This window comes from Clarias gariepinus, chromosome 10, assembly GCF_024256425.1.
Source record: "Clarias gariepinus isolate MV-2021 ecotype Netherlands chromosome 10, CGAR_prim_01v2, whole genome shotgun sequence".
NCBI classification, from domain to species: domain Eukaryota; kingdom Metazoa; phylum Chordata; class Actinopteri; order Siluriformes; family Clariidae; genus Clarias; species Clarias gariepinus.
In genome coordinates this window covers 4,501,488-4,527,208 of record NC_071109.1, presented here as the reverse complement: position 1 = coordinate 4,527,208, position 25,721 = coordinate 4,501,488, and the positions used below count along the sequence as shown (strand labels likewise).

Here is a 25,721-nt window from a genome sequence, read left to right as displayed (position 1 = left end):
CATGTAGGTTTGGATTTTTTTTCTCCCTAAATAATAAAAACCATCATTTAAAAACTGCATTTTGTGTTCAATTATGTTATCTTTGACTAATAGTTAAATGTGTTTGATGATCAGAAACATTTTGTGTGACAAACATGCAAAAGAATAAGAAATCAGGAAGGGGGCAAATAGTTTTTCACACCACTGTATACTTTTGTGTTTACCGTCATTAAAAGACTCTTTTTGCTTACACAACCCCTCTGCCTCTATGCCTGCTCTCTCCGCCCACAGCGATCAACACCTGCCATTACACCCTGTTCGTGACACTTTGAAGTAAACAGAATGAAGGTGTGAGACTGTGTTTCCTAAGTAGTTTTCAACTGCATATTCATAAATGCGTATTAAAGAGTTTACAGCGCTATCTATTGAATTTTGAGATGAACTAATGATCGTTTCAAGGTTGATTTTTTTTCTCATTTAAATTTCAAAGTAGCTTTTCTTCACGTGGGTCGATTGAAATAAAACAAAACCCAAACATGTTCGATGTACAGACACACAAACCTACAGTTTTATTATATGTATATATTACTATTACTACTACAAATTATAATAATAATATAAAAATAATAATGATAATAATAATTTGAGTATATTATAAGTTTTTTAAAAGCCAAACTCAGAGTCTCATGACAGTGGTGCTAAAACCAGATGCCCATCTGTAGCTGGTGCTTCTCCTGAAGCCAATGTGTCAAGGAGGTGATGTATGTGACCATGTGAGTCACCTGACCCACGTGGACATGTTTTGAGTTAAGTTCCAGATCACACTGTTATCTTGTTTACAGTAAATCTCATTTAGCACTGCTTAAATTTAAGTTTTTCAGCTTGTGTTCTCTTGCATGGTAGCAATTAGCTCAGTCCTATTTATAGCTCTGCTTCCTGTTCCGTTTGTTTTGAACATGTTGCACAAAGATAAATAAAGCTGAGCCTGCAGCTACTATACATCCTTGCCACCTCTCTTGTCTGACACTTTACAGAAATACACCTAACTGAGATACAACCATTACAATCATAACTGTCTCTCTATTGAGCAAAGCTGGCCCTGTGATGGCTTAGAAAAAAAAAAAAAAAAAAAACATTAAATGACGTGAGAAAAAAAAATAAAAAATTGTGAGGGGCCAGACTAATCAGAGTGACCATGAACAGTGTTATTGCAAAGCTCTCTCTTTTTTTAAACTGTAAATTGACAAAATATACTGTATATTTAAAAGTGCTAATTGTATAGGGAAACTGAATTTCTTAATTAGTTATACATTTAACCAAAATCTATTGTATCAAACTGAAGTTACAAACTTTTCAATGATAGAAACTTATCTGTTAACCACTGTGCATTTTTCACCCCTGACTTCTGCTGGCCAAACACACACGTAGGTGGGATGGAAATTTTGATGGGTTCATGTGACTTGTACAAGCCAGTAAGATAAAAGGCTCCTGTATAAAAATTCAATGGTTTGATCTCTAAATACTTTAAAACACCTTAACCCATCTATCATGTCATTTATAAGGATGGCACCACTCTGTATTCTTGTTACATTCCTCAGAATTATTTGTATGTTTAGATTTTTTTTTACGTACATGTGTAAAATAGATAGCAATCTGTCTTCAGATTTGTTACATTTGATGTAACTTTTTTTTTCTTCCAGATTTAGCCCAAGCTGTGGATTTAAAACAACCGTCATTTTTTTCTGTGAAGTCTGGAGAACGTGTGACTCTGAACTGCACATTTAAAGATATATACAACGAGCTTATTGTCTGGTACAAACAAAAAATTGTGGAGTTGCCTGAGGAAGTCGGAAAAGTTATAGCAAATAAAGACAGCCAAATTTCACCAGAGTTTGACTCCTTAAGATTTGAAGTAAAGAAATTGGTAAAAATAAATGGTGCATCTTTGACAATTGTGGAAGCAAAGAAAGAAGATGAAGGACTGTATTTCTGTGGAGTGTATACCTGGGGCAAATTTGAGCTTTTCAGTGGAACACTAGTAGCTGTTATGGGTAAGTCACTGACACACACTGTATTATATTGTATACAATTAAGCAGTTGCAGTGTAATTCAGAACCGAAAGTGATGAGGGAAACGTAGAAGTTTATTACACATGGCCAAAACACAGTATTGGTGCTGATTTTTTTTTTATGTCATATATATAATAGAGACAATTTGTGTGTCAAAGTAGCTACTTCTGAGATTTATGCAACATAAAAGTTACCAATCTTGCCTCTCTAAAAATGCAGTTTCTAACTTCAACCAAAAATAACAATTTTTAGCTTTATATTGTCTCGCTTCAAACCATAATCATTTAAAATGCAAATGATTTTTGAGTATTGATACTAACATTTGTGTAAGCTTCTAGAAGCATATGACCTGTGAAAAGTGCTGCCTAAAGCATCCCGGCTTTTGGTAAAGGCTTAAAAAAAGAAAAAAAATACTGCACGTAACCATGTAAAATTCATGTTGCAGTATCTTTAATCAACAATTTAGCATTTTAGAACAATACCCTTTTTTAGTTTTATGTCTTTTCATGTAAAATCTAAATTGACCAAGTTTTATTTGAGTGACAACTAAGATCATTGAAAGTTACAGACACTACTAATAAAAGGTAAGGAAATTGTATTTACTGTGTAGTTGTGTTTCCATAAAGCATAGATCGGGAGATAAGAAACATTAGGTATTAGAAAACATAGTGTTATATGATCCTATCTGAAAAATCATCTTCTCACCAAGGTGAGACAGATTTTAGTACCAACACCCTGTTTTGGCCCGCAAAGTTTTTAGACCAACATGGCATTTTTGACAATTGTCAATAAACTGTGCAAGCAATGTAAAAAAGCCTTGTGAATCTGTAGCAGGGTAATAAAAAAAAATGGATTTGGTCTTTGAGAATTTACTGAATATTCTTTGCTTTGCTTTGAGTATTTTTTTTCTTAACAAATGCACATTCTCTATACCTCCTTTCACAAGACATACATCAGGATTCTTTAGTTTAAACATTATCATATATTTAATGGTTATCTAAATGATCTAAAAATGTTACAATTGAAATTTTATCATTAATTAACACATTTTATAACTATTAATAAATATTGAAATATTGAATATGTTTTAATCTTGTAATTCATTTTGTAATTGTTTTGTCTTAATTCATTAATGTATTTATTATTATTATTATTATTATTATTATTATTATTACACAGTCAAATTCCCAGTGTTTAACAATTTCAGAGTTCATATGAATCCAACTGGCCCTATATAAAACACTGTATGGAAATTTCGTTTTGTGCTTAGGTATGCGGTATCTATTATGCATGTAAATAGAAATAAACATTATATGCTATTTTCACCAGTGAAGAGCCTTTATGCATAGATATTTGGCCAATTTATTAGGTATCCATACATATGTAATAAGTGCTACTTTAGCCTGGTGTATTAACTTGTAATATTTTTAAGATAATTAAATTCTAAAATGATTATCTACTGTATGTAAATAAAAGAAAGTTTCTGTCTGTACATTGGTTAGAACTCTTCCTTTTAATGATATCTTAACATTTCATACATTGGAGAACTCAAAACCAGTTTTTTTTTTATTCTGTCTGCTATACCATAAATGATAAGTAGAATAAATTTATTTAACAACATATAATAAAACTATAAACCGAAAAAATAAAAAATCATTGGCTAGTTGCTGTACTGTAGTATACGAGGAATAAACAAACAAGGACAGTATTCTCTGCTATCTAACTTCTCATTATTGTTCCTTCTCATAATGCTGAAGTTTTTACATACGAACACTATGTATTACACTGAACAGATGATGAAGATGTAAAAGTCTCCGTGTTCCAGAGCGGCGGGTTGGACTCGGTTCCTGCAGGAGCGTCAGTGACTCTGCAGTGCTCGGTTCTCTCTGAGAGCAGAGCAGCAGAACTCCAAGTGCTCTGGTTCAGAGCTGCTCCACCACAATCCCATCCTCAAATCATTTACACTCATCACAACAGCAGCCATCAGTGTGAGAGCGGCTCTTCTACACACACCTGTGTGTACAACTTCTCCAAGAACATCCTCAGCCTTAATGATACTGGGACTTACTACTGCGCTGTGGCCGCGTGTGGGAAGATCATTTTTGGGAACGGGACACGAGTACAACTGGAGAACATTCAACATGTCAGTAAGTATGTAATTATATTTTATATTTGTTTGTTTTTATTTTGTTTAATACTTGTTTAGCTTATTTTTCTTAATTATAATATTGTTTTACAGACGCATTTGATTCTGTAGTGATCTACCTTGCTGTGGCATTGGCTGTGTGTGTGGTGGTGATTTTTGCTCAAGCATTTTTATATTGCAATAAACTAAACTTGGAACAGAAAAGGGGTAAGTCTTTATTGGGTTGTCAAGTAAAAAACTGACTGTGTGTCTTTTACAAAGTAGTTCAAGACAAAACTGAATAAAATTGCTAGTACATCTCAGCTTACACAGAACTTTTCATGAAACCTTCACAAGGTACTTTTACTGAGAAAATACACAATCAGGTAACTACTCAGGAACTGTGTAAATACTATACATAGCGAGGAAACATGTACACTAATAGCATGTTTGTGTGATTAATTCTTTATATCCAGTTCTTCATGACCTGAATGGTGTGGAGATGAATTACGCTGCCCTAACTTTCCCTGAATCTAAAACTAAAAGTCGAAGAGCCAAGCAAAGACAACCTCAAGATACTGTTTATTCTGAAGTGATGAACTCTAGTTAATTAGAAAATCCTTTTTTTCCACCTGCTTAATGTTTAAACCAAATCAATATAAATGCATTGTTTAATGGTAGTACTGTATTAAAAAAATCCTCATTTTAGGGGTGAGATATAAACTTGAACTTTATATGTTAAAAAAAAGTTTAAAAGAAATGTAAAGTAACAAATATGAGCTAGAAAACTCATTATTGTGAATATCATAACAATGCCTGAAAGTAAATTTCTGTCCAGTTGAACAAGTGGTATGGTCTGGTTATTTATGAGCTTGTATCATGTTGTTTTTACTATGCAAAATGTGATAAATCTTAGTTTGGAAAAAGTTCTCTTTAAGCTGTAGTGTTTCATACCCATGTTGTAACATTTCTGTAGGCAGGTTATACAACAACTGGTAAAACTTCAGTGTCATGGAGGAAGTGCATATGACATAAAAGTGCATTTTACAGATGGTTTATAGACAAATTGCAAAACAAACTTGTTTTTAAATATTTAAGAAATTGGTATTTCCTATAATTGTTAATAATATGATATACACACTACCAATCAAAGGTTGGGATATACCTTTTATTTCCATGTTCTTTCCTGATTATTTCTTTCCACACTGTATAAATGCTGAAGGCGTCCAACATATGCAACAATCTCATCTGAACGGTTGATATTGAGATGTGTCTGATACTTCATATCTAATCTAAGGTGCTGTTAATTTGCATTGTCAGAACAGCTGACTTTCATGTCTTAAAATAACAAATGACTGTTATTGTTACCTAATAACCTTGTGCCATATTTCTTATTTCATAGTTTTAAAATCTCCCCTATTGTTGTAGAATGTAGAAAATAAATCACAAAACAAAAACATTGTAATAGAAGCTGTGTCCAAACTTTCGACTGGTAAAGTAATCGCTGTTTTTATATATTCATATGCAATCCATTAGTCATCGTGGATGAAAGTCTGCAGGTAAATTGTGAACAACAGAGCAGTGTGGGACACCATACAGTAGATTTGTTACGGCAGTTTAACAGAATTTTCTGTTGACATCTGAAGAACCTAATGACATCTGTAAAATAAAGAGCAAAGCTCTGTTGTTTCAGAGAAGCTTCATTTTCATATTTTTGAAGCATATTTAAGGTTGTAAATTCAATTTAATTCAATTTACTTTTAGATATTGTTATGATGTAGAGCCAGGTGCATAATATTAGCGCACCTGGAAATTTATGCTGAGCTCCGGCGTAGTAAGTAAGAAGGGCAACCTTGTATTCAGTTCTGAATGAAACAGGGAGCAGATTTGATAAATGAAGAGATTTAAGGATGGGCATTATATTGTCATATTTACGTCATCTCATCAGGATCCTAGCAGCACAGTTTTGAATATACTGCAGCTTTTGAAGACTTTTTCCAGTCCCAATGAGGAGTGCATTGCAAAAGTCCAGCCTGGAGGAGACAAATGCATGGACTAACTTTTCCGTATCTGCAAATGTGAGTGCTGGACACAGTTTAGCAATGTTCCTAAGATGAAAGAAAGATGTTACACAGATGTTGGATATGAGCCACATACGTCAAATAAGGCTACGTTTACACTGCAGGTCTCGATGCCCAATTCTGATTTGTTGCCTAGATCAATTTTTTTTGACCATCTGTTTACACGTTCTTTCAACTATGACTCGTATCCGATACACGAGTTTACACTTGCTATGGCATCTGAAACATTGCGCATACTTAAAGGGAGGTTCTTGCGCTAAACACTAGCCAAGATAGACGAAGGTGAAGTATGCTTAACACGCTGCGATATATGCAAAGTTCGCGAAATGTCACCATGGTTTTAAAACGGCGGAGGAGAAAAAAACAGCATAATTGCAGCCTGCGCATATGCTTCATTTACCAAATACTGATTTCTTAATTTTATTTAGCCCTAATAAGCATTTTCCTTTTCCATGTCACCTGCGATGTTATAATTCCACACGCGGTTTCACCAGAGAATAACATTACGTCATTAAACCTCGAAGAAGTCACGGTTTTAATGGCGTACAGAACGCAATGCCTTAGGAAATCCCCACATTAGCACGTATCTGATTTATATTTGATTTATTTCCACATATAAAGGAGGCCTGAAACCGATCTCGAAATATCAGAATGCATGCATTTTTTTTTTGTTTACACAGACATAGAACATATCCCATATGTGTCACATATGAACAAAAAATCGGATTGGGTCACATTTACCCGACAGTGTAAACGTAGCCTAAGAGTCCATTTTTACCTAGAGGTTAATTACAGATGTTGAAAATGGGATATCCCGACCAGAAAAGGTGATACTAGTCATGGTGAGGGGTGCCTACTAAGGTGAAGCGTTAATCCTAGAGCTGTTCAGCTGCAGGAAATTTTGTAACATCCATGACTTTATCTCCTCCAAACAGATGGTCAAAGTGAATGATGGCAGAGTAGATGAGGAGGTTGATTTTAACCTGATGTAAAGCTGAGTATCATCAGCATTGCAATAAAGTAATATTTCAGGCTGGCTGATGATACAGCCCAGAGGAAGCATATACAATATAACCAAATGGGGCCAATCACTGAGCCCTGAGGAACACCACAGGTTAAACTGTGTGTAGCGGATTTAGCGTCTCCCAGGGCAACATGATCCGTTCTTTCAGCGAGATAAGATGAGACCTAGTTGTAAACAGAGTGAGAGACCTACAATATGATGTTATCTGTGAAGAAGAATGTTGTGATAAACAGTATGTTTGGGTCATATGATTTATGCATATTGTTCGATTTTTACTTTAATAAGCTCCATTTTGATCCAAAATTTATAATTGTATTATGTGCAGTTGTTGAGTTATGGACAATGCAATTTTGTTTACAAGCACCTCCTCAGGTATCTCCAATAAAATCCTAAAAAAAATTGCTAATCCTAAATTTTAATGAGGATTCTATAACATTGTAAGAAGGAACCCCCGAGTCTTAACTTTGCACCAGGCTTTCCCTGCTACTTGGACAGCAATGTGGATTTAAAGCAAAAAAAGCATCCAGTTTTATGACAACTGGAGTAACCATCTTAGATAGTGTTCATTTAAGTGCTTAGCATAAAACAATGTCTAGCATTAAACCTTTTTTTATTCTTTTAAGAGATCACAAAGTTAAGACATTTATCAACCGACTTACCTCAATTTTTTTTTTTTCAATATTTCACCTATTGCACTGCACAAGCCTTAACACAAAACTAACTTGTGTGACTTAATACATGACTTGTTGGGTCACAAACAAATAAATAGATACACTAGCATACTTGACAGTTTGGTTTGTTTTTTTAGGTAGGTCTAATTTTTCATGTACTGTAAAGCTGTTTTGTCCACGGTTCAAAGCAACACTTCGACAAAAGTGACAACTACACCACGAGTTTCTGGTCAGACAGATCTGGGCTGCCATGTGGACATTAGGTAGCACCCGGTATGAGAGCGAGTTTACCTGTCAACAGGGAAAAAGAAAAGTTAAAAAAAAGAAAAAAAAATGTGAAAGACAATAAAAGGGATACCTTTATCTCAAGGAGACATGAGAGTTTTGTGTTTTGAGTTTGAGTTCACGTTTGTTTACATTGCAAAAAATTCAGTCTTTGGAAGATTAACGATTTCTCTGCCAAGCTGTGCCTTTATGTTTGAGTTTTGTATTCATTGTTGTGTCTGTAGTTGTGTTAAATTGTTAAAACGCATTCCTATAAATGTGCACAATCACTCCCACAGCACACATTACACGACTCCCCACCCAAGGCACTACACTGAGGCTCGGCATAAAATTCCAGCTGCACTAATATCATGCACATGAGAATTATTATTTTAAGATTCAAAGAACTTTAAAGAACTTTATTAATCCCAGAGGGAAATTGCTTTAATAAACACAATTTAAATTTGCAGAAGACTTTGGCCTAGTACCTATAGTACCTCTAGAGTCAAGGGTTCGAGTCCCACCTTTGGATCTGTGTGCAAGTAGTTTGCATTTTCTACCCTTGTTTGGCAGGTTTCCTTTAATATTTTCTTTTTTGCTGTACAGTCCAAAGACATGGAGTTTCCAAACCACCAAGACTGAGAAAGTGTGTGTGCTTGTGCCCTGCAATAGATTGGTATCCTATTCTGTGCACCACACCTTGTGCCCTTTGTACCCTGGGATAGGATAAATGCTGTAGATGATAAGTGAGTGGGATCGTTTGAGTGCTTTAACTTACTTTACAGGTCTTTCAATTTCTGATGCACAAAAAGTTCATTTGTTCAGTCGATGAACATGACGCACAAATGTGACACGTTATCATTTCTGTTAATGTCTGGAAAATCTGTGGAATAACTTTAGGAAGCCATTTTTAATTCAATATTAAAAAAAAAATCATGGTACACAGTAAAACCCCCAGTAATATAATACTCTCAGAGATTATTTTAATCGGACCGGATTCAGACACTGTGGGGTGTTAATTCAACAACATCAAAAACTATTATCCAGCCTTCTTAGAAGCAGACTATTTCTTGTGAATAAATCAGTTTATGCATATACATACAAAATATAAATATTGCATAATTGCATTAACCCAACACACTTTTAAAATCAATCTCTACTTTGTGCTGACTTCTGGTGGTCAAACTGTGTTACAAACATCTGAATCTGAAGGTGGGATGGACATTTAAAGTCATCCCATAATAACCAGCAGCCAATGAAATGAATGTCTCAGCACTATACACTTGCACTTTAGTCAGCCAGCTCACTTCAAGCACTAACTTCTCTGTGAAGATGTCTCCAGGCTTGATTCTTCTTTTATCTTTCTACATGACATGCAAGTATCACAAGCTTCTTGTTTAAAAAAAAAATGTATAGTTGTTACTTTTCTATTCCTTGTTACACTGCACTTAAACTTTCTTCTTTCTAGTTTCAGCCAAAGCTGTGGATTTTTACAAGCCGTCATTTGTCTCAGCGAAGTCTGGAGCACGTGTTAGTCTAAATTGCACAATTCTGGACAACAGTAAAGCAGATCGTATTGTTTGGTACAAACAAAAATCTGCAGAGATGCCTCAAAAAATTGGAGAAAGGCTTTTGCACGCAGATGCAAAAATTTCATCTGAGTTCATCAGGTCAGGAGTGATAGTGGAAAAAATTGATAAAGGGATTTCTATAACAATATTACATGCGAAAAAGGATGATGAAGGTCTTTACTTCTGTGGACTATCTAACTGGGAAAAAGTAGCTTTTTTCAGTGGAACATTCTTGGCAGTAACAGGTAATTACTTAAAGTTGTCTGTAGACATACACAATTTTGGTAGATTTATGCTAAATTTATATTCATTCCATCATAAGACACTGTATTTTAATACTTATGGAGGAAGGCTCTATGGTCGTAACACACAAAGATTAAGATTTTTTAGTTTACTTATAAAATTACAAGCTACATATTTTTCTCATTCATTTGAAGAGAAGAAAAAAAGGTTAATGTAGTAATAAGAGCTGCTATACCATAAATGATGAGGATTTATTCAGTCACATTAAGTATAACGTAACTCTGCCATCTCACCACCAACAAAACCACATGTCTGGACACAAGTGTTTTCATCCGTATGCTCTCTATATTACACTGAACAGGTGATGAAGATGTTAAAGTCTCCGTGTTTCAGAGCAGTGCGTTGGACTCGGTTCCTGCAGGAGCATCAGTGACTCTGCAGTGCTCAGTTCTCTCAAAGAGCAGAGCAGCAGAACTCCAAGTGCTCTGGTTCAGAGCTGCTCCACCACAATCCCATCCTCAAATCATTTACACTCATCACAACAGCAGCCATCAGTGTGAGAGCGGCTCTTCTACACACTCCTGTGTGTACAACTTCTCCAAGAACATCCTCACTCACAATGATACTGGGACTTACTACTGCGCTGTGGCCGTGTGTGGGAAGATCATTTTGGGGAACGGGACACGAGTACAACTGGGTAAGAACACATTCACTTAAAGATACATTTTTTGGTTGTGTAGTAAAATTTTAAACCAGTTTTTAGATTTTTTTTTGATTGCTTTTAAATTCATTGATAGCAATCAGTAAAACTAAATGGCAACATAATTATTTTATAGCAAAATAAAGAGAAATAATGAATCACTGTGTGCTTTGTTATTAGCTACAGAAAAATCCTTGGATCCCGTAGTGATCTGTCTTGCAGCAGCTTTAGGAGTTTGTGTGATTGTAATAATTGTTCAAGCTGTGTTTATCTGTAAAAGGAGAAACACTAAACAAAGCATTGGTAAGTCTGCAATTAAGGTTTAAGTTAATTATGAAAAGTACAAATTTATTATCTAATTATAATAATTATTTATAGTGGTAGGGTGGCATAGCAGTTAGCACTTCCTTGAGGGACTCTGGTTTCCTCCCAGACCAAACACATGCAGATTAGGGTAATTGGCATCTCCAAATTGTCTGTTATGTGTGTGTGGCCTGTGATGGAGTGGCACCCGTACCCAATCTTGTGCTCCAAGTCCCCTGGAATAGGCTCCAACAAAATAAATCATATATTTTATTTATTTATTTATTTATTTATTTATACTTTGCATACATGCTTAATTAGGTCAAGAATTTGACCATTAAAAAATAAAAAATCAATAAAGCTTAGTGTGAAATTCTACTAGTCTGAAACTGTATTACGAGCACATTACCATAAATCAAATCGTTGCTATCATCAGATCCTATCTTATCATTTTGATTTATATAGGCTACATTCACATTTCATACAAACAAATTCTTTTGATTGTATAAAGCTGCTTTGCAACAATGACAATTGTTAAAAGCCTTATATTAATAAATTGAATTAAAAAAAAAAGTCAACACTGTCTGACCAATCAGAATGTATATATTTCTTACATGCATGTTGTCCAAGCTAGTCCATGTGACATTTTCTTACATCTGTTTTATTTTCTCCACAGGGAGACAAAACCAACAAAGTTATGTTGTAGAAAATATTTCTAATCAGGTAATTACTGTAATCTTTAATCATATTCTTATAAGCTACTGTTTGTATTTTTTAAAGATCAACTACTTGTGCTCCTTTTTAACAAATTAATATACTGTAAGTCTCAGATATACACAATACCAGACACAGGTTTATAAATGGGACGAACGTTAGAAGAGACTTGTGTGAATATTCAATAAGGACATTTTGCATAATAAGTGATCTTTAAAAAACCTACTAAGCATAATGATTGCATTATCAGTAGAATGACTGAGACAGCTGTGTTTTATTGAATCTTTGCTTTATACTCCGGCAGAATGATGATACAGTGGATCTTAATTACGCTGCATTACATTTCAATCAGAAGAAAGTAAAAAGAGCGAGAAGGACAAAAGACACACCTCAAGATTGCGTGTATTCTGAAGTGATAACTGATAACATCAGATAAATAGATCATATCTTTTCCTATTTTCTCCTATTTTCATTGGTTTGGTCAAATGTCTTATATTAATTAAGCAGGAAATGTTTAATATAATTTATACTAAACATTGATTGCTTTACTAGAAAACTTGATTAATGGATACTTTGTTTTAGAGTGATATGTTTGCAGTTATTTAAAAGTAATGAATTTTCTTCCTGGTTGAACATGTTTGGTTCAATGCTCTCTCACAAAATTAATTGCGTTAAATCTGGTAATTGTGACATCAAGTAGAATGGCACAAATAAGGTTTTTGTGTTTTTTTTTTAATGTTACAGTACCAGCCAGTCACTGTTATACTGTTCCTGCTAATTATTTATATTAAACAATCATTTTGATATTTTACCAATACACCTAAATTTTACCTGCAAATGGCTTTTAGTGACAATCACGTGTTAAAGAAATTGCATAAAAAAATACACTTTTGATTATTTTCTGCTGTGGAATCGACATGGTTCTAGGCTACAAGGTGCCATAAAATCCTGAGTTACTAAATTTGTGTGAGCCACATTCTCAGACATTTTTTTCCATACACATACAGTACAAGTATGCATATGTTAAAAAAGGCAAAGAATCAAATAATAATGGAAAAAAGGCAAATAATCAAATAATAATGGAAAAAAGGGATGAATCCCATAAATGGAGTGGGGGAAATAGATAAATGCCATAGAGGACTGGATCTGTGGAGAATGTAAAGCATGGTTTCCTGAAAGCTATGTTTGCAGAGAGAGTGTATAGGAGGAACGCATTTAGGCTTATATTGTGTCCTGTCACATCAAGTTAGGTATTAAGTTGATTTTTGAGCCAATTGTGTGCAGTGGTTGAGATTTATCTAATCTTTAAAAAGTTTAATAAATACATTATAATCCTGATCTTTTAACAGAATTTGTAAAGGTTTAAAGCCAAACGTTGTTTAAAAAGATTTGTTTAAAAGACACTGCCCAAGCTAGTTACTCCAACAGTGATAGAAAAGCATGCATTCGCTAAAAACCAGCACTGGGATACTGTTTGTCACAAAATGTTTACAAAAAGGGTTATATGACAAATATTCTTTTAATTAACTGATCAATAGATTTAATAGTTTAAATGCAACACAACTGTTTAATATTCTGAATTTGTTTGATTTCTTTTTCACCATCACTGACTGTCCCATTTTCACCTTAACAGCTGCCCTTATTTAAGCTGAACGTGTCATTTAATGTATTTTACTTGACAGGATATGTTGTTTTGCAAAATACTGTATAGCAGACATCCACATAAGGCAGCAGTCAGAATGGTAGTGCTTTTCTTGTCAACCTACCAAAAAGTGCCCCAAATTAGCCTAAGAATATCTCTTTAGTTTTATCTCAAACAATCTCTCATGCTGTTTCATGAGTGCTGTTATAACTGAAAATTATTCGGCATGTTATCTTCTTTGTGGCTGTAAGCATCCTGTGATATGAAGCTGAGCGCAGATAGAGATCTTTCTGAAGTAGCAGAAAGGAGAGTACAAGATGAAAGCCTGTATTGTAGCTGTGTAACGAGAAACCATCAAAAATAATTTGGTCTCACTAGAATACTAGTCTGATATGCTGAGGCATAACAGTCAGCATGGTGCAGTGGAATGGCTAACACACACACACACACACACAGCTTTCAATCTTTAAAAAGGAAAGGAGTCTAAAGAATAAGAAAAACAAAAGATATATTTTTTAGAGGATTTAAATCCTTCATGTTGAAATACTAAGTTTTTTTTTATCATAATTTACTGCTCTAAACTTGAAGAAAAATTTATGTTTATAGATAATAATCTATGTGTATTTACAGATCTACATTAAGACCACAAATGCTGGTAAAGTGCCCATGTACTGATGTTCCCAGAAAAGGAATTGATCTATAAATGTAAGATGGCTGATAAAATCTTGGGACTGGCACTGCATCCAGTGGCTGGGGTTTGGGCATTGGGTGGAAATTGAACCCGGGCCTTCAGCAACATTCTTCAATTCCCACTCTATATTTTTCTTCTGATTATCTTGAATATTGTTTCTTTTTCTGTAGATAAATGCACAAGTAATATAGTGTAGATTATTGGGATCGTTCTTATATGTGTGAGATTAAATTCACCACCATCAAATCTTAGTTACCAGACACTATAATTAGCTAATTAATTTAACTTACTACTTTATCTTTCTACCATTTTATCAGGGAGCGTACATACACTATTGGTTGCTAGTCTTTCAGCTGCTCCTGTCGAGGTGTCATCACAGTGGACCATCCAGCATGGCCAAAAAAAAACTGCTGGCCAAACAAAGTAACCATCTCATAAGGGACTAAATACTTGCAACCGGTTTCGGCAATTATAAGCAACCGAAACAGTAAGGAAATTTGAAATTGCTGAAATTGGGTAAAGAGCTGTCCAAGACCTTATTAAAGTCGGTAAGAACTGTGCTGAATTTTTGACTTTGTAAAAAGAATGTGGTCAAAAAAAAAATGAATCAAAACCAATTAAATGCTTAGTAAAGATGTATGTAAAAATTTACACTAGAAAGCACAGCCATGTTTAATAGTGAAAGTGAAATCATTTTAAATTCATTACAGGGCCAAAAAAAACTTTTTAGTGACACTAATCAGGAAAAAAAATCTAGCTATCATAATAATTGGACAAGGTCATGTAGTAGTCTGCTAAATCCAGATTGACCCTATTCCAAAGAAAGAATATTAACTATATTCAGAACATCTTTTTCAGGTTTAAATTATAATCTACTGTATATAGGCCAGGGGAACATGGGACCCTGGAAACATAGGACCATAAAACTAAGGAACATGGCGTAACAATAAAACTAAATTTTTCCAGTATGTATGTGCCATATAAAAATGTCCCTGGGAACATAGGGATGTCCCCTTTTGACATTTATATCCTTTTATATGTTAACAGGGTTGGAAAATTAAAACACATTTTCATTGGCTTAAGCCTTAGCCTTTATACTGAACAATCAGATTTTATGCAGACTTATCTATGTTAAAACAAACAAACAATAGTTCTCCACAGGACTTCACTAACTTTTATCAAATTAATAAACATTGCTGTATATTCTTTTAATGTTTAAACCCAGATGAGTAAGTAAAATTTACATGTTGGATTGATAAACTTTGAGTTCACCTTTTGTACTATAACAAGGTTTATAAAATTGTCAATATTTTTACTATTATAAATAATATTCACTATATAAATGTTTTAATGTTCTGTATTATGCGATTAGGCAAAATTTTGGTTACAAACTTTTAACTTTTGAGCTCTTTTTGAGCTTACACTTAATTAAACTCTTTTCATTCAGGAGGCCCAAGTATCATTGTTCAATTCCCAGTTGATATTTTTCCCCTGATTATCTTGACTATTGTTTCTTGTTCTTCAAATTTAAAGCTTTCTAATATATTGTAGACTATTCTGATTGTATTTGTACATGTACGGCTAACTTCTGCATTTCTAAAGTAAACAGCTATCTGTCTGGGGTTATTTTTGGTTCCTGTTTACACCCCTCACTTCTGGTGGCTGAAGGTTATGTAGCTTGTCGTGGAAATTTCAGATTAACCGCAGACGTGACATCCAATGAGGTTAAATGTGAGTTTGAGCTTCAAGGTGTTTAGTGCTTTTGGCATAAGAATGTTTCACTTTTTATTGTTGTTCCTTTTGAGCATGACTCCAGTCTGGATTCTAATTTTTTTTCTCAGCAAAATGTGTAAGTAAAAACGTTCATACTTAGGTTTAAACTGACATGATTTTCAGTGTTGGAAGTAGTTCAGATCTTACTTTTTTAATTGAAACATTTTTCTTTTGGAAATAAATTTTATGAGTTCAATCAATATCTTTATTTATCAATATTTTTTTAAACATCTGAATGATAATTTTTTTTATTTGTTGTTGTCTTATTTTAACATCCTTTGTTTTGTTTTGACTTTTAAAAATATGATTATTTGTTTTATATAATATTTTAACGCACATGCTTAGATAACTATTCTCTTCTCCATTTTACTTCTTATTTAATTAATTTAGATTTAAGTAATCATCGTCATCATGATCAGCCTCCAATCTGTCCATCCATCTACCTACCTATATCTTTTTTTCTAGATTTAGCCCAACCTGTGGATTTTGATGAAGCAGTCTCGCTTGTCTCTGCTGATTTCGGTCACACTGTGGCTCTTCAGTGCACACTTACAGAAAAGTCCAATAATGATCTTATACTTTGGTACAAGCAGAAACTCGGAGGGATTCCTCAGGCGATTGGAATAACCGGACTGTTGATCACTGAAATAATTTTACCACCTTTCAATAAATCTACCTTTCAATTACACATAACAGAAGGAAACTTTTTTCTAAGTATTCTCCATGTTACAAAAGACGATGAAGCGATGTACTTCTGTGGAAAATCTCGAGTGAATATTATTGAGTTTTCCAGTGGAACATTTTTATCTGTAAAAGGTAATGTTTTTTATTTTTTAATTTTTTTTATACACATAGATACTTTTTAGTTTTAAGAAATGTATTTTTTTCCAGTATATTTGTAATACAGATACTGTTAGAGACATTTACATAGTAATAATTTAATATTACTTAATATTACTCATATAGCAATGTTTTTTTGTGGTTGTAGTTAAATAGTCCCTGTATATTTTAAATCTGCGCTCTGTTTCTAAAATGTTAACATTATAATAAACATTTTAGACAGACATCCTTTGGACATCTCAGTGTTCCAGAGCGGCGGGTTGGACTCAGTTCCTGCAGGAGCGTCAGTGACTCTGCAGTGCTCGGTTCTCTCTAAGAGCAAAGCAGCAGAACTCCAAGTGCTCTGGTTCAGAGCTGCTCCACCACAATCCCATCCTCAAATCATTTACACTCATCACAACAGCAGCCATCAGTGTGAGAGCGGCTCTTCTACACCCACCTGTGTGTACAACTTCTCCAAGAACATCCTCAGCCTCAGTGATACTGGGACTTACTACTGCGCTGTGGTCGTGTGTGGGAAGATAATTTTTGGGAACGGAACACGAGTACAACTGGGTAAGTCTTTTAATTATTTCTTTAAATCTGTTGTAGGGAATCCAATAAAGCTTTTTACATATATTGTGTTTTTTCCTCAAGTTTATATTATAATGATACATTTTATGATAATTAAACTTATTTTAGACTTTTTGACACCAGTTGAAATAAAGAATCATTGAGAGAAATATTTAAGAATACCAGGCATCATTAACATAAATAACTCCTTTTTATTACTGTGTAAAATAGGATTACAGGACATGTGTTTTTGTTAACATAATTTTAGTTAACATTTTGTTACAAAATGCATTTTAAGTCCTACAAGCAAAAAATCAACTACAGTTGTAAACCATAAATACACATATTTGTACCGTATTTATGAAAAATTATTTATGTGGAAAAATTTAGCTACGATTTTATGATACTTTTAACTTGTAAAATTATTTTTTTTCTTATTTTATTAAAGTGAAAACCTGCCATCACACCAGTGCTTTGCTGATAAAATAATTCTCAATAAAGTCACTATTTAATTTATCCATATCATAAGGAAACTGCAAACCCATATATAATTATCAGCACTATAAATTGAAGAATTAAACGCATAGTTTTAAACCAAAAACTGAAAAGTATTCACTAAGCTGCTAGGGACCAGGGATGCACCAGTTATATTTTAAAGCTTAGAAAATATTTTGTATATTTTGGTCAACTTCTGCTGTATTTGCATTTTAATTGATAAAAGTTATTTAAATGCATACCTAAGACACAATCTGCAATTTAAAGTATTAATTTTTCCACTATAATTATTTCTATAGACTATTTATTTATTTTGATTAATCAATAACAATATTAACATTACTACCTGATTTTGACTATTTACCCTTGTGTACCCCCCCCTTTCGTTTTTGTGTAATCACACAGCAAGCTCTAAAAATCCTTTACTGATGATTCTGGCAACAGCGTTGGGAGTGTGTGCGATTCTGCTCACTGCTCAAACCATTATAATTTGTAGAAGGACAAATTCAAAATATCATAGTGGTAAGTAGTATTTCTATGTTTAATAACACTGTATACAATATATATATATATATATATATATATATATATATATATATATATATATGAAATAAAACCCATACAATAAAATATGGTTCTCCATTTTAAGCTATAATGGTCAGATTAGTAAACAACAATAAACCGTGTATGTGTTTTTTTCTTCTTTTTGTTATTAGAAAGACAAAATATTGTTAGACAAAAGGCACCCGAACAGGTACATCATAATGTACACTCACATATGCACTGAAAATTCCAGTAAATTAAGTATCTTTTTTGCTTATGAATTGTGAAATCTATTAATTTCATCCCCACAGGGCCATGATGTGGAGATGACATCATTGAATTACGCCCCTCTACATTTAAATAAGGGAAAATCCAAAAGCGGACGGAGGAGCGGCAAACCACCTCAAGACATTGTGTACTCTGAAGTCAGCTATATCGGTGCTGAATAACTCGGTCCTCTAATTCTTGCTATTCTTTAGCTGTGAAATGACAAAACCTAGCATATGTAGACGGTTTATGAGAAATATATCTCCACCACTCCTGGTATTTACTCTCCACCTGTCTGGGCAAAAGATATTGTCTTGTGGTAATTTGGTGTGAAGAAACTGGGTATGATCTGACTTATAGTGGGTAAATCATACAGTATAGCAAGAGTAAACATTACATTTCAAACTTATATTTCCCAAACCTGCGAAAACTATTTACACATTTACTTCCCAAAATTTTAATTCTGATAAAAATAAATAAATAAATCACATGCAGTAAAATGCTTATCACTGTCGATTACCTAAAATGTTAAAATTACTAAGAAAAATAGAATTACACTACAAAATGGATAATTTACACTAGAAAATACAATTAAACTAAAGTTAGAAGTTGCAAGTAAAAAACTGTCAATTACATTATAAAATAAAATGAAATTAAACTAGAAATTTAAATTGTACAGGAGCATGATTTAAAAAATAAAATTGTAAACTGTGAAAGTATAAATATATAAAAATATAAAATTAAGACCGATATTACAGAAATCATGGAAACGTGATATTTCATATGCATTTAAAAGCAGAGTGGTTTAATTTCTTTCCATTCCATATGTTTAGTCTTTAACAGAAATGCCGTCTTTTAATTATTTTCACTATTAAAAAATATTGTGAGCACTTCAGTTTTGGTGAACTACCATCTGATTCCCTCTACCCCCTTTATTTGTTTTTGCTGTTCAGTGAAATTTAATTTCATTGTTTATTTATTTTTGTGTTTAAGAGTCAGTTATCTCCAAATACTTTTTTAAAAAGTTAAATAAAGATGATTATACCACTTCACAGCTCCAGGGTACCTGGTGTAACCCTGAGCTTGGGTTCATTGAGTTTCACACATTCTCCCCATGCCAGTGTCTTTTCTCCAAGGTTCTCCAATTCATTATTATATATTTTTTTAAGTGCCAGCTATAAATAAATAAATAAATCAATTAATTAATAAACCTTTTGGTTAAAGAGTATTGCACTCATATAACAGGGTGTCTTAAGTCACATGTTTAATGCATGTATATATTACTAATATGAATATAAATTAAACATTTCCTGATTAAGTTCATACAGTAATTATCTTTTCATTTATTCTTTATAGAGAATTTTTTTGAAAATGTATTGCTTTAAGCATCTGGTTATACATTTGCATGAGGAGTTACATTAATCAAGTAGAAAAAGCATAAATATTTAGAACTGAGACGTAGAGTTTTGTGTAAAATCATACTGAGTGCTCTAAAAGTTCATCTGGCTACATTTCATTGGTGATTAAAGTGACTACATACTGTATAATGTACACACAAACACAGTAATGAGACAAGACAACTATGTCTTTTAATAATTTGGCTTCTCCAGTTCACAACACTGGCTCTATTACTCTATATAAGCTGCTCAGGTAAAGTAAACTCTTAATAATAAAAAAAATGAAAAAAAAGTGAAAAAGTTAAAAAGATAGCACTCATGATAAACTTTTTTTAACCTAAAATCTTTCTGGCTATGAGTTTTATTTTATTATTATTATTTTTTTTTTTTTTTGAGGGAATTATCAATCTTGGTGGCACGGTGGCTTAGTGGTTAGCACTGTTGATTTGCACCCCCGGGATCGATTTCCTCCTTAAGTCTGTTCTTGTTCTTCTCAAGTTTTCATGTTCTTCCATGGTAAGTTTCTTCCAGGTACTCCAGGTTTCCTTCCACAGTCCAAAAAAATGCAGGTTAGGCTAATTGCTGTTCCCAAATTGTCCATTGTGTGTGAAAGATTGTGTACCCCGTCCAAGGTTTACCCCGCCTCATGCCCTAGGTCTTCTGAGATTGGATTCAGGTCCCTGTGACCCTGTAAAGCAGTTAGATATTATTAATCCTTACTAAAATACAAGCACAGTTTTAATTGTAGCATAGTTTTTTTTTTTTTTTTATCTCTAACTTAAAGTAATCATTTCATTTATGATTTTCTATTGTTTTAGTCAATTATTCTTTAAAACATTGCTCCAGTTTATTGAAGTTTTTTTTTGGCATTAGCCTATGCATGGTTACCTGGATCGCTGCCAGGTGCACAGGTCCTGTGACTGCAAAAACAAGCCCACTACCATGCTTGACATTGGGTCTAAAGGTGCTTCTGCTATAATGCTCTTTGGTTTTTGGGCATTAAGGCCAAACAACTCCACTTGGATCTCATCTGTTCATAGGACATTGTCTTGGAAGCCTTGTGGTTCATTCAGATGCACTTTTGGAACCCCATTTAGTCTTCTTCTGATTGTGGTGTCATAGACTTATATAGACAATATATAACATGCTGAATGAGGCCTGTAGGGTCTGAAATATAGCTCATGGGGGTTTTGTACTTTTCTGAGCATTGCATGATCTGACTGTCGAGTGTGTTTTGCTTACACACAGTGTGTGTTCTCTGCCAATACAGACAGACACTTTAGCAATTAAATTTTCTAACCTGAGGAAATAAAAAAGGAACAAAAACGGCTGTCCTTGTCGCAGAATTCAAAGACATACTCACCTCTTTGAGGTTCCTGGGGTGCGTTCCATTGCCCCGCTAGCTTGCCGCTTCTCTGCGTTTTGCGAGCACGTCGCTCTCACACCGCGTAGTAAAGTCCTCAGCAACTCAACAGGATCATTAGCGGCGATAGCTTACTAGCCGTGCCTAATTCCGCGGCCCCGCTCCTTTGCATATCTGAAGGGGAGGCTGCCTAAGTAGTGAGCTTCAGAGTGAAATTGAGTTGGGCTTAACACACACACACACACACACATATATATATCTGTATGAAGAAAAAAAAAATAATTCAACAAATAAGGAAGGAAAAAGCAAAACAAGCTAGAATAAATAAATGTATTATTCACACCAGTTATATATATATATATATATATATATATATATATATATATATATATATATATATATATATATACTGTATATGTGTGTGCACATGGTCCTTCAGAATGGTTCGGTAGTCCATGGCAGTGACGCAGCCATCTAGCAAGTATTGGCCCTGGGGAATTCCATGACATTGCAGCCCAAATCATCACTGATCCACCACCATGCTTCACTCTGGGCATGCAACAGTCTGGGTGGTACACTTTTTTGGGGCTTCTCCACAACGTAACTCTCCTAGATATGGGAAAGACAGTGAAGGTGGAGAACAATACATGTTTTACATTGCCCAAGATTTTTGCTGCTGGCACTGCAGCGGTGGCCTCCACGTGAGGCTGCCGCTTTAAAGTCCCAGCCCCCTCTGCTATGCCTTGGTGGGTCGAGCATTCTGTCATGAACGGGGTGTTGTGGCAGGTGTTGAACGCTGTGGGCGGAAGGAGCAGGCATAGAGGCAGAGGGGTGGTGTAACCAAAAAAAGAGTCTTTTTAATAATGAGTAAACACAAAGTATAAATAAAGATACAATCAAAGGAACAAACAAACTCAAACCATACTTAACTTTGGGCTAACAGGGGCTCTCTGGCAAGACACAGACAGGGGAACAAACACACGCCCTGTGGCGAGACACAGGCAAAGGGAGACACGTAACACGCCCTGTGGCGAGACACAGGCAAAGGGAGACACGTAACACGCCCTGTGGCGAGACACAGGCAAAGGGAGACACGTAACACGCCCTGTGGCGAGACACAGGCAAAGGGAGACACGTAACACGCCCTGTGGCGAGACACAGGCAAAGGGAGACACGTAACACGCCCTGTGGCGAGACACAGGCAAAGGGACAAACATAACAGGACATAAACGAGGCGTGGAGCTGAAACTAGACACTAGGGAGAACGGGAGACACGGGAGACACGGAAGACCAAAAGAGGGACTGGACGAGGGCTAAAGACATGGCAATCAGCTAGGCATGGCTTTTAGCTAAACATGGTTAAGCTAAGCTTAACCATGGCAGTCAGCTACACATACACCTAGCTAAGCATGTCTTTAGCCCCAACATGCACTAAGCTATACTTACCTAATAGCTTAAACACACTAGGGAATAGGAGCACAGAAACACAGACAAAGGATACCCAGTGGCTAGGCGAGGCAGCCCTCCAAGACTAAGCGAGGCGGCACTCAAGCTAGTCGTTACTCCCCAGTCAGGAGGGACAGCACTCTAAAACTAGGCGCACTGGGACAATAGGGGGAGAGGAAACACAGGACAAGGGACACCCTCAAAGGCTAGGCTGGGGACACCCTCAAAGGCTAGGCTGGGGACACCCTCAAAGGCTAGGCTGGGGACACCCTCAAAGGCTAGGCTGGGGACACCCTCAAAGGCTAGGCTGGGGACACCCTCAAAGGCTAGGCTGGGGACACCCTCAAAGGCTAGGCTGGGGACACCCTCAAAGGCTAGGCTGGGGACACCCTCAAAGGCTAGGCTGGGGACACCCTCAAAGGCTAGGCTGGGGACACCCTCAAAGGCTAGGCTGGGGACACCCTCAAAGGCTAGGCTGGGGACACCCTCAAAGGCTAGGCTGGGGACACCCTCAAAGGCTAGGCTGGGGACACCCTCAAAGGCTAGGCTGGGGACACCCTCAAAGGCTAGGCTGGGGACACCCTCAAAGGCTAGGCTGGGGACACCCTCAAAGGCTAGGCTGAGGACACCCTCAAAGGCTAGGCTGAGGACACCCTCAAAGGCTAGGCTGAGGACACCCTCAAAGGCTAGGCTGAGGACACCCTCAAAGGCTAGGCTGAGGACACCCTCAAAGGCTAGGCTGAGGACACATCAAAGGCTAGGCACACTGGGCAACTAGGGGGAGAGGGAACACAGGACAGCTAGAGACACAGAAGGGCTATGGCTAGAAGCATGCTAGTACTGTAACTGTACTATAAACTCAACATAGCATTTAGCTAATCATGCTCCTAGCCACACATACACCTAACTGCTTACCTGCTCTAGCTAACCACAAGAACACAGGAGGACAGGACTGAATCAGCTCCACAAACACAGACACACAAAACATACACAGAGACATTGCCAATAAGAGAGCCCAAATCAACACAACTAAAATCAAAGTACAAATTAAACAGATAACAAAACAAACCAAAATGCCCACATAACTGACAGTGGTTTTACCAAAAATGCTCGACCCAGTTTCCCAGTCTAAACAGCTATTTATAGATTGATTGATGGCTACCTCGGTTCAGGTGTGCACTGCATCACCTGACCGAGGTGCCTGCTGGGAAACTGAGTCGGCCAACAAAAACTACAAAATAAAAACAGTGACCTCTAGTGGAGGACCCTTACAGCAGCAAATTGGCAAATGAATGTAAATACAGTTCATAAACTTGAATTCCTTCTGATGAACATATGATAAAACCTACTATTTAAAATGTATAAAATAATAACAGTTTGCATTTCTTTTAAGTTCTTAGCTCATCAGAAATTTAGGTTTCTTATTCAGTGTTAAACACATAAGACACATTTTTTTAGGTCAAGTTAGAAAACTGTTACTGTAAATTGAGTAAAAAAAAACAGTTTGTAAAAAACAGAAAGGGGTGTGATGTAAAAAATAAGAAGTCCGGGACACACTATAAATATGTCTACAGAAGTAAAAACTGTGGCACAGAAGATATTGTATATGTTACAGTAGTATCATATGTTCTGGATGGAGAAATAGGGTCTGGCTCAAGACTTTTTAATACTTTATTTCACATAGGAGTACACACACTCCGACGATGAACCAGGTTGCCTTTTTTCAGCCTTCACCTTTCTTTTGGAGAAGTGCAAAGCCACATAATTGATTGTTTCAGCTTCAGATTCCTGGGGGGGGGGGGGGGGGGGGGGGGGAAGATTTAAAAGACCATATAAAAACAAAGCAGAGGAAACTGATACTAAATTACTGATACTAAGTAGACTGAAATGTACTAGCTGTAGCTATATATCCAAGTTACAGAACGGAAAATTCTTTAATGTAGGTGGTGATTTGTAATAACTGAGAACAATGAGTAAACAAAACGGTCATGTTTATTTACATAAAAAAATTAATAAACTATACATAATGCATAATTATCCTAATTTATACAGTATAACCTACAAAACAAAGTTTTAACACACAGACCTGCCTCATTCCGGGGGAATCTTCTATGGAAGTGTTCACTATTAATACACACATTAACACATTTAAGTCTTTTTAATTCAACCGCATTTAAGCATTTATCTAATTACAAAAGCACTTACTTTTATCACAGTTTCTTTTCCTCAGTATGAGATAAATGAGACAGAAAATTAAAATCACGCACAAACCCAAAGCCGTTCCTAAACTGAGCACTGGAAAATGGAGAGATCTGTTAATTTGGGTTAGTTTTATTCATAAGTCTCCCAAATTCATATATTAATAACTTAGTACAAATGATTAATACTTAACTGTAAGACACTTTACCTGTTGTCTCTTGTGTGTTCATGTTAGTGCTGTTTCCATGCAGTGTTTGTTCACACACCACGGAATGATCACACAAAGCTGGTTTAGAGGTTTCTGATGCAAAAGTAACAATTTCAGCAATTGTAAGTGCAATATAATGTAAGGAATAATAGTTAGAGGTTACTAAAAAAAAGTCAGTAAAATACTTTTTAAAAAACATCAGCAGATTTGAATGCAAAGTTGAATGAAAATCCTACCTTTAATTTTTAAATAAGTCCCATTTCCAAACACACTGTACGGTGATATTATGGCACAGTAGTACATGGCTTCATCAGACAGTATGATGTTAGAAATTGTCATACTAAAACAGTTTGTAGATCTTTTCAGTTTGAAACGAGGATTTTTGAATTCCTTGTAAAATATTTCCACATCAGTTTTAAACACATTGGCTATAATCTGAGGCTGTTTTTCTTTTGGTTGCTTATACCAGGTAATTATACCAACACCTTTTCCAAAAATACAGCACTGCAAAGTAACCGAGGTCCCGATATCCACACAAAGTATTTTATCAGGCTGATAAAC

At 35.3% G+C, this 25,721-nt stretch overlaps 3 protein-coding genes across 4 annotated transcripts in view; all 3 read left to right on the top strand.

The window, feature by feature from the left end:
* Positions 1-1,542: 1,542 nt before the first annotated feature.
* On the top strand, positions 1,543-5,052 carry LOC128531799 (uncharacterized). The gene is made up of 5 exons (XM_053505947.1): positions 1,543-1,555; positions 1,680-2,030; positions 3,842-4,195; positions 4,288-4,401; positions 4,650-5,052. The coding sequence occupies exons 1-5, from the start codon at positions 1,543-1,545 to the stop codon at positions 4,781-4,783; spliced, it is 966 nt and encodes a 321-aa protein (XP_053361922.1). The 3' UTR covers positions 4,784-5,052.
* Positions 5,053-9,521: 4,469 nt separating this feature from the next.
* LOC128531338 (uncharacterized) overlaps positions 9,522-25,721 on the top strand; it is a 123,081-nt gene continuing 106,881 nt past the window's right edge. Inside the window, exons 1-3 of the mRNA XM_053505147.1 lie at positions 9,522-9,588; positions 9,682-10,029; positions 10,389-10,724. Coding sequence (XP_053361122.1) covers positions 9,546-9,588; positions 9,682-10,029; positions 10,389-10,724 — 727 coding nt within the window. The 5' untranslated portion in view covers positions 9,522-9,545. The remainder of the gene's footprint in view (positions 9,589-9,681; positions 10,030-10,388; positions 10,725-25,721) is intronic.
* On the top strand, positions 13,946-19,599 carry LOC128531337 (uncharacterized). Of its 2 annotated transcripts, XM_053505144.1 has the most exons (7): positions 13,946-14,091; positions 15,680-15,808; positions 16,316-16,666; positions 16,910-17,245; positions 18,143-18,259; positions 18,454-18,491; positions 18,592-19,599. In XM_053505144.1, exons 1-7 carry the CDS (start codon positions 14,061-14,063, stop codon positions 18,727-18,729), a joined length of 1,140 nt encoding a protein of 379 aa, XP_053361119.1. In that variant the 5' UTR covers positions 13,946-14,060; the 3' UTR covers positions 18,730-19,599. The 2 variants fall into 2 exon arrangements, with proteins under 2 accessions (XP_053361119.1, XP_053361120.1); XM_053505145.1 differs by lacking the exon at positions 13,946-14,091 and having other exon boundaries at positions 15,718-15,926.